Consider the following 16,569-nt stretch of genomic DNA (forward strand, 5'->3'; position numbering starts at 1 on the left):
GCACCCCCCCCCCATGACCTCTTTTGAGTTGGGACCCCTGCAGTTACAGCATCATGAAATTTCAGATTTAAACATCTGAAAACGTGAAGTTGACCAATTTTAAAACTGGCCATGAAATTGATCAAAATGGGCCATAAATTTGGTAGGGCTCTAGGGATGTGTTAGGGTGGTTCAATCTCTGACCTTTCAAACCTTGTCGTCTTTGCTCAGACTGCCAACACAAGTGCTAGTTTAATCACGTTTTTATATGTGGTGTCTTGTTCACCAGGATTGATGCTGCTGACCTGTAACCTGGCAGAAGCTCCACCCATCTGGGAGGGTTTCCCTGCCCACATGACAGAGAAAGCAGGAAACCCCTCTCTCCATGTGTGGAGTTTCATGTGGGCTGGCAGGTCAGAAGCTTCCAGAGCTCAGGCTGCGTGAGGGGCTGTTCCCTGCTGAGTGAGGGGAGGCCCAGTCCTTCCACTGAAGATGCTGGTGCTCTTGTTGGACAACCTGAGCCACAGGATTAATTAGATTGGCCAGCACAGGAGAAGGCCGTTATCCAAAGTGAGGAATGGGCTAAGCTGGTTGGTGCCATGTGCTGGGTCCATAGAGTAGCCAGTTGCTACTGTAGCAAATAAAATTGTTGCTATACCTTGCACAGCTCTGTCTCTCCCTGGGAGGTAGAGGGAGCTCCTGCCCCATGTGGTGCCTCCAGAGGATTGATGAGCTGCTGGAGCCAGATGTCATGTTTAGGGGAGGGTGTGGTTCAAGCAAGGAGACCAGTCCCAGTACCCACCTTCCATGTGTTCCCAGCACAGTGTTTGCTGTAGCTGCTGCTGCTTTGGCATCTTGTATAAACCCAGCCTTAGAATGGTAATGGTCAGTTATTATTTTGGCATGCTGCCAACCTTTTTCTACAGCACACGAGCGAGACCAAAGAAATGGCAATTTTTAATAGTTGGTATCTCAGCCAAATCTGCACAGAATTTCATAGAACAAAGAAAAGACATGTCTCTAGCCCAAGGTCTGTCTTCCTTCTGAATTTCAATGGCATGTTGCAAACAGTGTAGGTGTTAGAGCTTGTTAAAAAAGGTCACAAGAATCCTTTATAATGGGGGGAGGGGAGACATAAGGCAAGCTAAATATAGATAGGGGCTACTATCAGTTCTCCCTGTAATTATTCTGATATTACTACATTGTACAAATTTTGCTGTACCACACACAAAAAAAACAGTTCTAAGACAAAATATGAAAAGTTATTACTGGTCTGTTTTGAATATCTTTTTTGCCATGGTGCTGGAGGCTTCTCAAATACAATTACTTCCTTTCGCAGATCACTAGCCAGTTAAATGAAGTAGACCACAATAATGCTTTGTCCTTGTAAAAGAGCAGCTAATGCCTCATTGGATAGTTTGGCAGATATTCTATTTGAAATAATACATCTTTTTTCTCATATTCTGACTCTCCTGTGAGCGAAGCCCTAACATCCTAACTCACAAAAAACGTCCATGGATTTCAACGTCCATTGGTTATTATGGCACAGGCTGGGCCTCTGGATTCTGTTGCTGATTCCACCACAGAATTCTTGTGTGACCTTGGGCAAGTCACATAATCTCTCTGTGCCTCAGTTTCCCTTCATTAAAATGATGGTAACACTTCATTTTTCCTGTCTGTTTTGTCAGTTTAGAATGTTAGCTCTTTGAGTAGTCAGGAACTGTTTGTCATTGGACAGTGTCTAGCACAAAGGAACCCAGTTTTTTTCTGGGGCCTCTAAATGCTACCATAATACAAATAATAATAATAATAAAAAATAACAATAACCACTACTTTATTTAGTAAGAAATAAATATGGATCTCAGTATTTGGCCTAGTGTGCAGAATCAAGATTTTTGTTTGTTTTCTTCCCACAAGTAACTTGAAAAGTTTTGGGTGGTTGCCTACCTGTTTTAGGGGCCCAATCCTGTGCAGTTCTAAGGGTTCTCAGTTTCCACTGAGTCACAAAGAGGGACTCATCATTACATAGGATCAAGTCCTAAAATCCTAAATCAGTAATGGAATATATTTTGATTTAATTCTAAATAGCTACATTTTAAACGAATATTGCTGAAAATCATTTCTCACTTCAAGCAGTGACCTGGTTTTAGGTTTCCTTTGAATGTTATGTTTAGGAATTCAGGAACAGTACATTAAAAGCAATCTTTGGAGGAGTTACAGATTTGTTTGTTTTCAAAGGTCTACAGATCATGATTTAACACTTTTCAAGGAATTCCTCACTTGCAGTGATCTGAAGGCAAATTCTCTGTCTGCCCCTTTGTGCCACTGATTGGTTATTATTCTGAATAACCCCGGAGGTTTATTTCTATATCCATGATTAATATTTAATGAACTCAGGGGCAATTTAGCATAACTTATTTCTAAACATAATTAATATTGTATGCAACAATAGCAACAGGTTAATATAATTTACATTAAATGCTTCAAGTGTACTTTCTGCTGATTTTTATTGAATCATTCTCCTTGAGTGGTAATGAATGTAGATTTTTGTCTTACTGCAGCTAGATATTGTTTAAAATTAACTATCATGCCAAGTGGCTTGTAAAACTAAGTCAGATGTTGTATGTTTGGACTTTCTAGTTTAGTTAATCAGATGTAACAAAATTATATGGCACATAAATACTATTGAAACTCAATTTGTTTAGCCCTTAAGGGAAGCTTCTTGGAACAGAATTATTATCTATAGAATATTGTAGCCAAAAGATGTAAAATCAATGGCAATACCATTTTTTTTCTGAATGGATGGTCAAACAGATTTTAACTGTGGATTGCCAACTCCATACTTTTACTAGTAATCTTTCTTTCTTTCTTTCTTTCTTTCTTTCTTTCTTTCTTTCTTTCTTTCTTTCTTTCTTTCTTTCTTTCTTTCTTTCTTTCTTTCTTTCTTTCTTTCTTTCTTTCTTTCTTTCTTTCTTTCTTTCTTTCTTTCTTTCTTTCTTTCTTTCTTTCTTTCTTTCTTTCTTTCTTTCTAGAATTTTATAGACTCCCAAACAGATTATCTATTGGATTGAACCTTTGTAGTAATTTATTCCTGAGAAAAGTGGATGTAAAATGCAACCAATCTTAGGTATCGGCATTTTACACACTTTGTACTCAGTTTGCACAGATAAGTGATTATATAAGGTGTAAGAGAGCACAGAGCCTAGTCCAAAGGAAAGAAGAGAAGGCACTTGACCAAAGAACTTTTTTAAGAGGCATGATTGTGTGGTGTTAGACAATTACTGGAAAAGACAAGGGAATATATGGGTGAAACATGTATGTGCATTGCTAAGGACTGGCATATAACTAGTAGTTTCAGGAATGTTTTTGCTTTTTTAAAATATTGCAGGCTTCGCTATTGCCTTAGCCCTGGTCTACACTTAAAATTTAGATCAACCTAGCCACATTGCTCAGGGTATGAAAAATTTACTTCCCCGAGCACAGGCACTGACTTTCATTTTTCTGGGTGGGTGCTCTGCCCCAAAGCCCTGCCCCCACTCCACCCCTTATCCCAAGGCCCCTCCCTTGGCCCCACCTCTTTCTGCCCCCACTTCAACCCCTCCCCTGAGCACATCCTGCCCTCGCTCCGCCTCTTCACTCCCCCACTCCTCCCCCTGTCCCCAGCACCTCCTGCCCGCCACAGAACAGTTGAGTGGCAGGTGGGTGCTAAGCACCCACTATTTTTTTTTTTTGGGTACTCCAGCTCCAGAGCACCCATGGAGATTGTGCCTATGTCCCTGAGTGCCATAGTTAAGCCAGCCTAACTCCCCGTGTTGACATGGCTAGGTCAACAGAAGAATCCTTCCATCCACATAGCTACTGCCACGTGAGGAGGTGGTTTACCTACATCAGTGGAAAAACCCCTTCCTTTGATGTAGGGAAAGCCTAGGCTATGGTGCCAGAGCAGCAACTGTGCTGCTGTAGCCCCCAGTGCATATACAGGCCCCCAGATTTGGTCACTTTACTAGATCCGCAGCTGGTGTAAATTGGCATAGCTCCATTGATCTCCATGGAGCTCTGCTGATTAAGCTGAGGTTCTGTCCTGGTGTCTGTGCCCATTCTTCCATTATTTTAAGGAGTGAGAAGTTGTAACAAAAGACACACTTAAGAATGTAATTGATATCATATAATACCACACATGACACTAAGGTAAACACATAATTAGTCTCAAAAAAAGAGGAGGGTGAAAGAGAGGAGTGTAGTTTGAGGGTATTGGAGCTTAGACCCACCTTCTTCGCACTTCACCCTTTGCTTGAAACACTCCCATTCGACAGGGAGGAGAAGATGCATACAATACTGTGATGCTCCCTGGGGGCACTCTGCTACCACCTGCCCTTAGCCAGAGGAAGCCTGGTTAGGGTGACCAGATGTCACGATTTTATAATCCCAGTCCCTGATCCACTGGACACTCACAGAATTCCCAAAGGAACAGTACCCACAGTTTGCCAGTTACACCATAGAACTCAGCTCTGCCTAACATACAGCACTTAGATTTGTTTACAGAGAAAGCAAGTATAAGTTTATTTAACAAAGACCAGAGAGTCAAATGATAGCAAGCAGAAGTACTTGGGCACAGCTATGCTGTAGTGTGGACAGAGGCTAGTTCCACTTGAGTGATGCAATTCCCTCTGTGTGCCAAGAAAGGACAAATAAGTTCTCCCACAAGTCACTGGGAAAAAGTTCATAGAGCAGCTCAGTTTGCTGCAGTGCAGAGAACCATGGGATATGCCCCTAGAACTCTTTGCACCACACATGAGTGAGCGCAGTGTGGTCATAGTAGCTCAAGTGTTATTTCACAATGTGGCCACTCACACTTGAAAGAGGCTAACTCAAGAGAATTAACTTGAGTGTAGATTACTCGAGCTAACTCTGCAGTGAAGACCCACTCTACGAGACATGAGGGGGAGGAAAGGAAAATAAAGAAATGTAGCTGAACAGCTAAGATACGTGCAGATGGTGTTAATTTGTGCGGCTTGTGATTTCTAACCATAAAGATGTGCTTGACACTGTTTTACTGTACACATAAATTATTGTAGCGAGATACCAAAGTGTAATGAATGAGCCTGGAAAAACCTGACCAAGTCAAGTGATTCTTAGAGAGTTGTTAGCAGATGATAGTGTTTGTTTTAAACCACAAAATCCTGACATGATTGTGGTCTGCCATATACTGAGCAATCTAAGTTAATTTTGAAAAGAAATCCATAAATGAATATATAATAATTATTAATTTGCTTTAAAACAGGTCCTGAGTCAGGCTCCAAAGGATGGCTTTGCTAAAGTACATTATGGCTTTATTCTCAAGGCAGAAAACAAGATAGCAGAGAGCATTCCATATTTGAAGGTAAAATTCCCATATTAGTTTTCTTTCTTTCTTTCTTTCTTTCTTTCTTTCTTTCTTTCTTTCTTTCTTTCTTTCTTTCTTTCTTTCTTTCTTTCTTTCTTTCTTTCTTTCTTTCTTTCTTTCTTTCTTTCTTTCTTTCTTTCTTTCTTTCTTTCTTTCTTTCTTTCTTTCTTTCTTTCTTTCTTTCTTTCTTTCTTTCTTTCTTTCTACATTTTAATGGTAGAAAGGGGGTGGGGTGGGGGAAATTGTGATAACACAGCTTTAGCTATAAGTACAATAGTTATAAATAACCATTTATACTACCCCAAAATATATTAATAACTGCACAAATTTATAAACTGAGACATGCTTATATATCCAAGATACATCAAGATTCAAGCATAAAGTATTAATGTTTCCTTGGTCACTAATGAATGATTTTACGTGATGGACAGGTTTGAGTTTCTGGTTGTTTTGAGATTGGCAGTATGGGGCCAACCTTAAGGTTCCTGATTAATCCAGATTATCCATTTGCATACTTTTGAATGTTTGGGAGGAAAGTTTGTAAAGTGAAACCCTGCCTTGGAATTTCCAGGCTTTCAAAAAAACAGAAAACCTTTTTGGAGGGAGGGGTGGGAAGGAGGAGGCAGTTGAAAAAACGACAGTGTTTTTAAGAATTTTTTGACTGAAGTAAGTGTTATACAGTCAACCTCAGTGGGTAGTGATCAATGGCTCAATGTCTAGTTGGCAGCCAGTATCAAGCGGAGTGCACCAGGGGTCGGTCCAGGGGCTGGTTTTGTTCAACATCTTCATTAATGATCTGGATGATGGGATGGATTTCACCCTCAGCAAGTTTGTGGATGCCACTAAGCTGAGGGGAGAGGTAAATATGCTGGAGGGTAGGGATAGGGTCCAGAGTGATCTAGACAAATTGGAGGATCGGGCCAAAAGAAATCTGATGAGGTTCAGCAAGGACAAGTGCAAAGTCCTGCAATTAGGACGGAAGAATCCCATGCACTGCTACAGACTAGGGACCAAATGGCTAGGCAGCGGTTCTGCAGAAAAGGACCTAGGGGTTACAGTGGATGAGAAGCTGGATATGAGTCGACAGTGTGCCCTTGTTGCCAAGAAGGCTAATGGCATTTTGGGCTGTATAAGTAGGGGCATTGCCAGCAGATCGAGGGACGTGATCATTCCTCTCTATTCGACATTGGTGAGGCCTCATCTGGAGTACTGTGTCCCGTTTTGGGCCCCACGCTACAAGAAGGATGTGGAAAAATTGCAAAGAGTCCAGCGGAGGGCAACAAAAATGATTAGGATGCTGGGGCACATGGGTTATGTGGAGAGCCTGACGGCTTGTTTAGTCTGCAGAAGAGAAGAGTGAGGGGGGATTTGATAACAGCCTTCAACTAGCTGCAGGGGGTTCCAAAGAGGATGGAGCTCAGCTGTTCTCAGTGGTGGCAGATGACAGAACAAGAAGCAATGGTCTCCAGTTGCAGTGGGGGAGGTCTAGGTTGCATATTAGGAAAAACTATTTCACTAGGAGGGTGGTGAAGCACTGGAATGGGTTACCTAGGGAGGTGGTGGAATCTCCATCCTTAGAGGTTTTTAAGGCCCGGCTTGAGAAAGCCGTGGCTGGGATGATTTAGTTTGGGTTGGTCCTGCTTTGAGCAGGGGGTTGGACTAGATGACCTCCTGAGATCTCTTCCAACCTTAATCTTCTATGATTCTTCTGAGTCTATGAACCTAAATTTCAGGATAACAAATAATTTTACATATATATAGTTATATAATGATATATTTTACACGCCTATTTCTTGGATTGAATGGACAGCATACTGTAACAGCTAAATTAACTCCATTTTACTAGTGTTACTTTTTCTTTCTTTCTCTAGGAAGGCCTAGAGTCTGGTGACCCTGGCACTGATGATGGACGCTTTTATTTTCATTTAGGTGATGCCCTGCAGAGAGTTGGAAACAAAGAGGTATGAGTCTTACGTATCCCTTATTCTAAAAAATGCAGTCCTGCAAGGTGCTGAGCGCTCTTTTTCCAGTTCAGGAAAGCATCTAATCATGGTCTTAACACTGGGAATGTGAGTAATCCCATTGGTTTAACAGCCCAGAATCTGGTGGAGCTCAGACTATAGGACAGCAGCAGCAGAAAGTCTGCCTGGAGTGTGGGTGCACAGCAACCTGTTAACAAATCCTGGTCCACCCAGGCGGGGCAGGGCTGAAGGGAAGGGCACAGAAAGATAACCAGTGCAAACCAAGGAGTGGGCAGGGCAGCCAGGGAGGGCTAGTCAGGGGACCAGGGGAATTCACAGATTCAGTGAGTGAAATTTTTTACTAAAAAGTATCTGTGTTTGACTAAAAGGTATGCTGCTACCACTGCAGATGGAACCAGCCCTGGACTACAGGAACTTTTCCCCCAGGGACAAAAATAGAGGAATACAGTGTATGTTCGCTCACAGGTCCAATGTAACAAACTCCCTTAAACCTCATCTCTGGGAGTAGGGCTCTCACTGCAACAGACATATAAGTAGTGCAGGACTTTGAACCAGTGCATTGGTTTCCAATATTCATTCGTGTGTTAGATTAGCAGCCAGATCAGAAAAATAGGATCCTTGCATACATATTGAGGATTTTTCTTTAGGGCATAATGAGCACAAAATATAATGGAAACCAAGAGAGCTTCTGATTTATTGAATTTAGCAAATTCAAGGTTACACATGTGGATTAGCCTTGCTTCTTTTGAGGGGAAATCAGAAAATATTTTTTAAACTATGAATCCTAATGTTGACATGAGAATAAAAAAGATTCTTTGATAAGGAATATGGACAGCTGAAAACAAGAAAGCACTGTCTTGAGAGAGTCTTATATTTGTATGTTATTTATCAGTGATACAAAAAATATTTCAGAGGCATTGACATTCAAGCCATTTTAGAAATGCAGTCAGTCCTCTTGTGTATCTTATATCCAGTCAGTGGAACAAAAGAATCTGCTCATGGCATTTCTGTAGTCAACATAAACCAGTGGCTATAATCAGACTTTGGCTGTGATCTTAACTGGAACCAGATAACCAAATATGACTGACCTTCAATTATTCTATAAAAATCTTATAGAACTGTGATTATAACTCCTCATGGAACAATTAGACTGAAGCTAAATCTCCAGATCCAGGTGACAACATTTTAGCACCTGCATTTTTAAAGTTAGGCTATCTCCTGTGGAAGTATAATAAAATATCCCTCTGCTGAATTCTTGTGGATTTAAAAGTTCATTTGCAAGTAAGAATTAGTTGGCCTCCCTTATAGATATATGGAAAACAAAACTGAAATGCTTTTATGCTCAGAGAGGAGAAGATTAAGGAGAAGAATAATCTTGCTTGTAAGGATCGTACTAGAGGACTAAAGTATTGATTATATGTGGCTAACAATACCACACAGACACAATTAATTTGTACCATCTTAATTCCCAAGTAGGGATTTGTACTAATGTTTATGGAGTTGAAGGCCAAAGTTATGTAGAAAAAGATCTAAACAATGATGAATGAACTTCTGCTTTAACAGAGCAGACTGTTAAATTTATCACAATGGAAAATCCACTGTTAACCTAAATTTTTCTCACTGGCCTTGCTAGACTTGCTGAATTTCAAGATTTAGTTTGAAAGAGGTCAGTACATATGGAATTGTCATCACAGAAGGTAGACATTCATCTATTAGGGCTAAATTAGCAATTCAGCTTTGGTAAATTGCATAGGGTAGAGTAGAAGAGGCTCTTTCCAACTCAAATAAGATGGTACACTGAATAATAAAAATATAAAATTAATAAAAAGTGTTATGTAAAGAATAAGTGGAGAAAATGATTTTTCATGGGGATTATATGGACTAAGTACTTATTAGACTATTAATAAATTGGAAAACATTGTTTATTGCTGCAGCTATCTTAAATTGTAGAGTGAGGTCTGCCTAATCTTTCCCTACATTAACAGATGTATTTGAAATAAAAATGTTTTCAATACAGGCTAACAATAATATACAACCCTACACATAAACAGCACTAGTGATCTTTCCACAGTCAGTAGTTGAAACAGGTAATTCATACTCTCGTCACCTGGGCTAGCTTTAGGTATATTGCAAATGAGCGCAGGCAGTGAGTGTGAAAAGTCTATTAGTAGCTATAGTTGTTACAACCTACAGGCTGAGGAACATAGGTTAAAAATCATCCTGTTTCCATTTCAGAGCCTTAACCCAGATAAGCTTAAACTATAAAGATATACTGGAAATTACCCAAGATAATACATAACATTTTTATGATCCATATCTAAAGAGACAACTTTAAAAATCTCCTCTCAGAAACTTGTAATATTTTATAGCAGTCAAAAGGAAAAGCTCCAAGGCTGTCCACTGTTGTTCTGTTTGTCAACATGGCTTTTCAGTACTTCATACATCCACTGTAAGAGCACATTTTGCAGCAATTCTCTCCTTCATAGATCATCAGAGTTTTATACACCAGAGAGTATCATCTAACATTTTCAGAATGACGAAAACTTAAACATATACCTCCAAAGAAATAATTATCTCTGGTTTCATAGTCCTGGATGGTTGTTCAATAACTTTTCTTTGAAATCCAACTCATCCACTAAAGTGTAAAGTACTTTTTTTATTTGAACAAAAGTGTATTAAGTAATTGGTTAAAATGACATATCAGATTTTTTAGGAAGGAATTACATTATGTAAAGAAATCCAATAGCTTCTTAACTGGTGACGGCTAAGATTAAGTCAAAGCATACAGTACTGTAGTATCTGATTCCTGTACAAGAAACTTCTATTTTTGTCTCTACTTCTCTAGGCTTTGGGGGGCAGTTTAAAATGCTGGCACTACTGCCCTCTACTGGATGGAATGTCAAATGTGCTCAGTTGATTGTGCTCATTTCTGTCCAGAGACTTATCTACAGAGAGAATCAAAAGTGATTTGTCCTTTCGCTTAAATGTTAAACATCTGTATTTCTATTGCAAACAGTCTTGGGCTTTTGTCCTTTGTGCAGTTTACTGGATGACTGCAGTTACTGCATACAGCCAGGGATTCGCTGTAATAGAAGGGATAAGGGGACTGTTTTCTATTCTATGTTTGTGCCTAACCAGGGCCTTTACGTGTTACTGGAATACTAATACTAATAATAATAATTAATACAACATCAAAAACACAAGCAGTATTCCACCTTCTGGTGAGTTCTCTTTGGAGTAGATCATCTTTTCTTCTCCTTGGATCTGTACTCTAGTGGTAGAAAAAGGCAGACTTAACCTTGCCTGCTGATAAAGGGTGTGAGCCTACAATTCCTTGCTCATGTGAGTAGTCCCACTGTGGTCAAGCTTGCAGGATTAGACCAAAGCAAGAGCACAAGAGTTAGATAGGATTTATTGTGGAGCAGTGGTTAACAAAGTGTGGCACACCAGCTGCAATCAAATGGGTCTTTATAATTGATTCAATACATCAAAATATGCACAGTCACATGGAGCTGGGTGGGGAGAAGGCAGCGGCCAGTCAGCCCCTGCCTCTAGGGTTACTGTTCCCATGCTGGGCAATCAGGATGCTGGAGCTGGGTGTCCTCTCTGGAGCCAGCTGATCTTCCTCCCCTGGCATCTCCCCAACTGGCTTGGAGTGGCTGAGGCATGGTAGAAGGGTAGTGGGCAAGCAGGGAGGGTCCAACCACCAGCCTCCTGCCTGGCCTCCAGCAGCAGCTACTTCTCTGTTTCAGGAGGTCTGGGAGAGGGGCTCTTGGCAGCACTGCGTTGAGCGGGAAAGCCTTGGAGAGCGGACTGGGGAGCAGGGAGAATTTGGGGGGGGGGGGGCGGATCACCTCCTGGTCTGGTGAGTGTGGTGTGTCGGCTAGTATGGAATCAGGATTCTTCTCTCAGGTGCTCACAAAGCCCCTGGTTCAGTGGTGTCTGAGTGCCTCACAGTCTTTATGGTATTCGTCTGCACAGCATCCCTGTGTGCTAGGGAAGTGCTGTCACCCCTGTTCTTCGGATCGAGAACTGAGGCATAGAGGGAGGGAGCGATTTGCTCATGCTCACCTGGAAGGAGCAAGGGATTGAACCCCAGGTCTCCCAAGTCCCAGGTTAGCCCTGAACTATTGGAACAGCCCTCCTCTTGGTGAATTACCATGGGTTGGTTTTCACCTGTCTTGGTGAATACAGACTGGAAGGTCTCACAACATTGGTTGACTCTAGCAATCTACTCTATTATTTTTTTTCTTAAGTGCTTATTACCAGGCTTATCTTAAAGGATAAAATGATGCTCATATAGGAAGTCTGTTGCTTTACCAAGGGGGAGTGTCATTCAGAGGTGTTGAAATGCCGTTTTAAGATTATTCTTTTCTGCCAAAGTTGGGCTGATGTAAATTGGTTAACAACTGCAATCTTCTAGGCATACAAGTGGTATGAGCTTGGGCACCAGAGAGGTCACTTTGCATCAGTTTGGCAGCGCTCTCTCTACAATGTTAATGGACTAAAAGCTCAGCCTTGGTGGACAGCAAAGGAAACTGGTTATACTGAATTGGTGAAGGTAAGTAATGAATTTCTCCCTCTCTCTTTTAACTAATAGACTATAAAGTTAACTCCAGATGCTTTTCACTGGGTGGCTGAGATAGATTTAATCAGTAAATACAAAATTTATATGATAGGCCACTGAAGTTTATCAAGTGCAAAATGACAGCAGAACCTCAGTGATTTGCACCAATGACGGGCACCCTCTATGAATTGTTAAGTTTTGTAATTAGTAAGGGCCATATCCTTCATCCTTTGTACTACAAAAGTCAGTGGCTTCATTGGGAGTTTTAATTGCATCAGGAATATGAGCTGAGGCAGATATGACAGATACAATAAAGAACACCAGGATAATACTATTTAGTTCTTTTAATGCTTTTTGTTCATTTAATTTGACAAGTGTAGTTCAGTTTTAATATTTATAGTAATACTTCATCATGTGCAAACATTTATTCTAGTATAGCTTGTAAAGAATATAGCCTTAAACAAAAGGAGACCTCACTACAAGAGACCTCTATTAAATCCTTGATGAGAAAGGGGAATAAATAACATTTTTGTGCATACGTGTGTATTGCAAAGTGTGAATCAGCAACGTTCTACTATGTGGGCATTTTAAAAACACGACTACTCATGTCCATGAAAAAACAGACTGATTCCTCCAAGACAGCCATTTTTATATTTATACATAAAACAACATATGTCATGGTTTTGGTGCAGATCTAAAGCAAAAAAAATTGACTGTCCATGGTAATTTCCCAGTTACTGAGAAAAACAACACATTTTCCCAAATAACATTTTATTGAATATAAAATCTGTGTTTATCTTCACACAGACACACACACACACACACAGACACACACACACACACACAGTATATGAAGAAAAACATGTAGGACCATATGTTGCCTGGCACAAGGGAGAGATCAGCACACAGGATGCCTCTTGCCCTGTCAAGGAGCTGTGCACTGTGGAAGTCCTCAGGGCAGTGCCCTTTCAGAGCTAGCTTCAGGAAAGATGGAGCCATGGCCTCTGTCCCACCCACATCCACCAGCAGAGGCACGGAGAGGAAGTGAATACTGCACCCTCACCAAGGGCGATGCAGTGGTCATGGTACCCCAGCACTTTGGGATTTCTGAAATACAGTGCCTCCCTGAATTCATTCAGGGGTGGCACCTTAAAAGCACTTTTAAGCCCATAGAATATAGTAGTGTAAATCATACAAACAATGGAATCCCTGAAAGCACAGAGGTACAATCACAATGAATGACAGAAGAGAGTAGGAACAATAAGAGTTGTACACAACGTTGTGCAGTGTATTTTTCCCATGTAGAATCACTACCAAGGTAGCTAGGTCAGTCATTTGTCCAAATAACAGTGAAACCTGTTCCTTTAACATTTGTTAATCACTGTAAGCAAAATAATGATTAAAATATAAAGCTAAATCAGGTCGGATGCACAGTACTATGAGGTGATGACTAATAAAGTACTCAGAGGTAATGCAATATTTAGTTCCTTGGCTATGTTATTGGTAACAGATTGCGTCATTGCACTTGGACTGAATTGCTGGTCTTGATTTATGGGTACATATTACTTTAACTGGGGAGAGAGATGTTTCACATTCTTTAAGTTTAAGGTAACCTTCACAGTTGCTAGTGTGAGTCCAAAATGTAAGTTGAAGGCCTCTCCAAAAAAGATTTGTAGTGTTGTATCCTCTCCCACCCTCTACCATTCCCACCCCCAATGACTCAGTACAATTATTTGAATATTTTTAAAAAGGTTAAATGAATCCTAAAAATGTACTGTGCTGCAAGCAAAATGTGCAGTAGCGTTCCCCAGACAGTGGTAACAAACTTCATAAAAACGGCTGTTTTATTAACTTCAAAGGCATTCTGACTTCCATTTACATTTTTGTTAAAAAGATGAAATCTGTGCAAGTTGTTTCCCCATCCCACACAAAGAAAACCAATCTGCAATCATTCTTCCCTGATTTGCATCTTGTACAGTCATTTAACATCTGTGTGAGACAGATGTAAATTGCAACCAAACGGGAATGAAAGTTTTACACTTTCTTTGCACAGGGGTACATGGCTGCACAAGGTGCCAGGCAGCGGGTAATCAGGCCTATTCTCCCTCAGAGTTGTTCTACGTATTGTCGAATGCGAGTTAGGAGTCGGTGAGGACAAGAACAAACCATATTCAGCACTATGGTGGCTTTACAGTGATTAAATTCTGCACGCTTAGGGTTTATTCATCATTAGTGCTACAATGCTGAACCCAGTTTGTCCTGATCTACACTGTCTGCTATAATGTGTTCACTCTATTAGTTAATGCAGCAGTGGATAGCCATGTTCAAAACAGTACCATTTTGTCACTTAGACCACCATAAGTGTATTTAATGTTATGGTATGGTTTCTTTGGAATGGGGATGAGAATTAAACTATGTCTTGTCTTGCTCAGTGTACAAATAACTTAGGAAAATGCCTTGTTCTAGTATTCCTAGTGTAAGAATAGTCACTTTCCTTTCCTTTCCTTTCCAATTACACAGCTAATTCCAGGATACAGGGACTATTAAAAATGATTATAAGCTTATTTTAAAATAATGCCATTTCAAGGGACGCTTATGCCTGGTAAGCAAGGGGTTAATGCCCCTGCAACAGCTGCACACAGTCTAATAATTAAGCTTTGGAGGGTTCTTGAAAAAAATAGGGACAAGCCTAATTGGTGACAAGCCTCTAATTCCTTAAAGGGCAGAGAACCTAACTGTGCTGTGCTGCTTGGAGAGACTAGTAAGTAGGTGTGCTGGTAATATTGCTCTCTGTATGTCTGTCTAGGTCATCATCATAGTACTTGAGGGACTTGGATTCTGAGGGCTTGTCTACACTGGCAATGTTAAAGCGCTTTAAAGTGGCTTGGGTAGTCATGGCACAGCACTGGGAGAGAGCTCTCCCAGCACTCTAAAAATCCACAAGGAGTTTTTTCACACCCCTGAGCGAGAAAGTTGCGGCGCTGTAAAGTGCCAGTGTGGACAAGCCGTAATAAGATGTAGGAAATGCCTCCTTTCTTCTTCAGTCTCGAAATATATACATCTCTGAACGTAAAGCAAACTAAGTGGCTTCTACAGCTGACACCTTTCCTTGGTGCAATTAGTTGCCCCTCTGCTAGCCTGTAGTATTTTTGTTTAACTCCAGTATATGTTTACTTCCTGGTTAGTTAGTTCTCATTCAAAATGTACAAGAGGTAAGACATTTTTTGTATCCTGAAATCATCTTCACTAGTCCTAAATAAGTGCCAACACAGATAACTTTGTCCTTTCCTTATATTGTAGCTTTGACATTTGGAAAGGATCCCAGTAATACTTTGCCAGCAATGTACTATAGTGAGTGGAAATGATTGATTAAAGTAGATCATGTGCTCTCTGTTTTCTCTGACAATGTGGATTTTACTGATTAAGAAATTCAAGCCATCCGCAGCTGGAAGAAAATGAAAGAGGTAGCTATCCTACCACATGTCCACTATCCATAATTGGCCTTGAAAAGAGTGCTGGGTGGCTAAATAGCACCTTTTGCAGATTGTGCTGACACCTAGGTTTGAAACGGTTTAGAAAACAAAGGCTAAAGATTAAAACTTAATGGTGAAATTAAGTTTTAAATTAAGAGGAGTAAGTAATATTAAAAAAAGTGTGGGGAGACTTTAAGGAAAGCCCTGTCTTGCAAAGAGCAAAGGCATTCAATATTTATTATTGTGACAGTGGTGATTGTTATAGACTAAATAGGCTTTGGAAACTCAGAGTGAAGACTTGTTGGTGTGTTCAGTAATATGTTTTTTCTAAAAATCAAGATTAAATGAAGAAAACCCATACTCGGGTGTAGTACAATATTTGCAATTAAAATCTACAGTGTAATCAGATGTAAAGCAACAATAAGTTTAGTGTTTAAGAAAAAGACATTGAGGAAAAAACGTGTAGGGGTTTATAGAAATCAGCTCTTATTGAACAAATGCTTGTACTCAAGGTACTATTCACATTTGGATTCTTGATTCAAACCAAGATTGGATCACAACTCAAAAGAGTTGGTTGGTTTTAACCTGTTGTTTGAAATTATGCATATAATATGGTATCGTAATTTTTAGTATTTTCCTGGGAAATGCCAGTACTTGGAATATCAGCAAGACAGTTGGTCCCAGTCCTGCAAACATTCATTCAACAGGACTACTCATAGTTAAGGCTACGTTTTAGTCATTTTAAATAAAAGTCATGGTCAAAAATTCACGGCTCATGACCTCTCCATGACTTGTACTATATACCCCTGACTAAATCTTGGAGAGGAGGGTGGCCCAAGGGGCACCCTTGGTGCTCAGGGGAGGGGGCAGCCTTGGGGTGGGGTGGGCGGCAAGCTCTCTACCCAGTGTCATGCCTCCCCGGAAGTGGTGACATCCCTCAGCTCCTAGGCAGAGGTGCAGTCACACATTCTGCATGCTGCCTCCTCCCCAAGTGCCGACTCCACAGTTCCCATTGGCTGGGAACTGTGGCCAATGGGAGCTGTGGGAGTGGTGCCTGCAGGCGGAGGCAGCACACAGAGCCCCCTTGCTGAGGAGCCAAGGGAAGTTGCCGCTTCCGGGGACCTCCTCCCCCCGCGAAGTAAATGCCACCCAGAGCCCTCACCCCCTCCCATGCCCCAACTCCCA

At 40.8% G+C, this 16,569-nt stretch overlaps 1 protein-coding gene across 1 annotated transcript in view; it reads left to right on the plus strand.

Moving 5' to 3' along the window:
• The window catches only part of LOC123365314 (aspartyl/asparaginyl beta-hydroxylase-like), a 127,743-nt gene that overhangs the window by 90,527 nt on the left and 20,647 nt on the right, over positions 1-16,569 (plus strand). Inside the window, exons 20-22 of the mRNA XM_045008047.1 lie at positions 5,261-5,359; positions 7,234-7,323; positions 11,768-11,905. Of these exons, the coding sequence (XP_044863982.1) occupies positions 5,261-5,359; positions 7,234-7,323; positions 11,768-11,905 (327 nt within the window). The remainder of the gene's footprint in view (positions 1-5,260; positions 5,360-7,233; positions 7,324-11,767; positions 11,906-16,569) is intronic.

This window comes from Mauremys mutica, chromosome 2 (assembly GCF_020497125.1).
Source record: "Mauremys mutica isolate MM-2020 ecotype Southern chromosome 2, ASM2049712v1, whole genome shotgun sequence".
Classification (NCBI taxonomy): Eukaryota; Metazoa; Chordata; order Testudines; family Geoemydidae; genus Mauremys; species Mauremys mutica.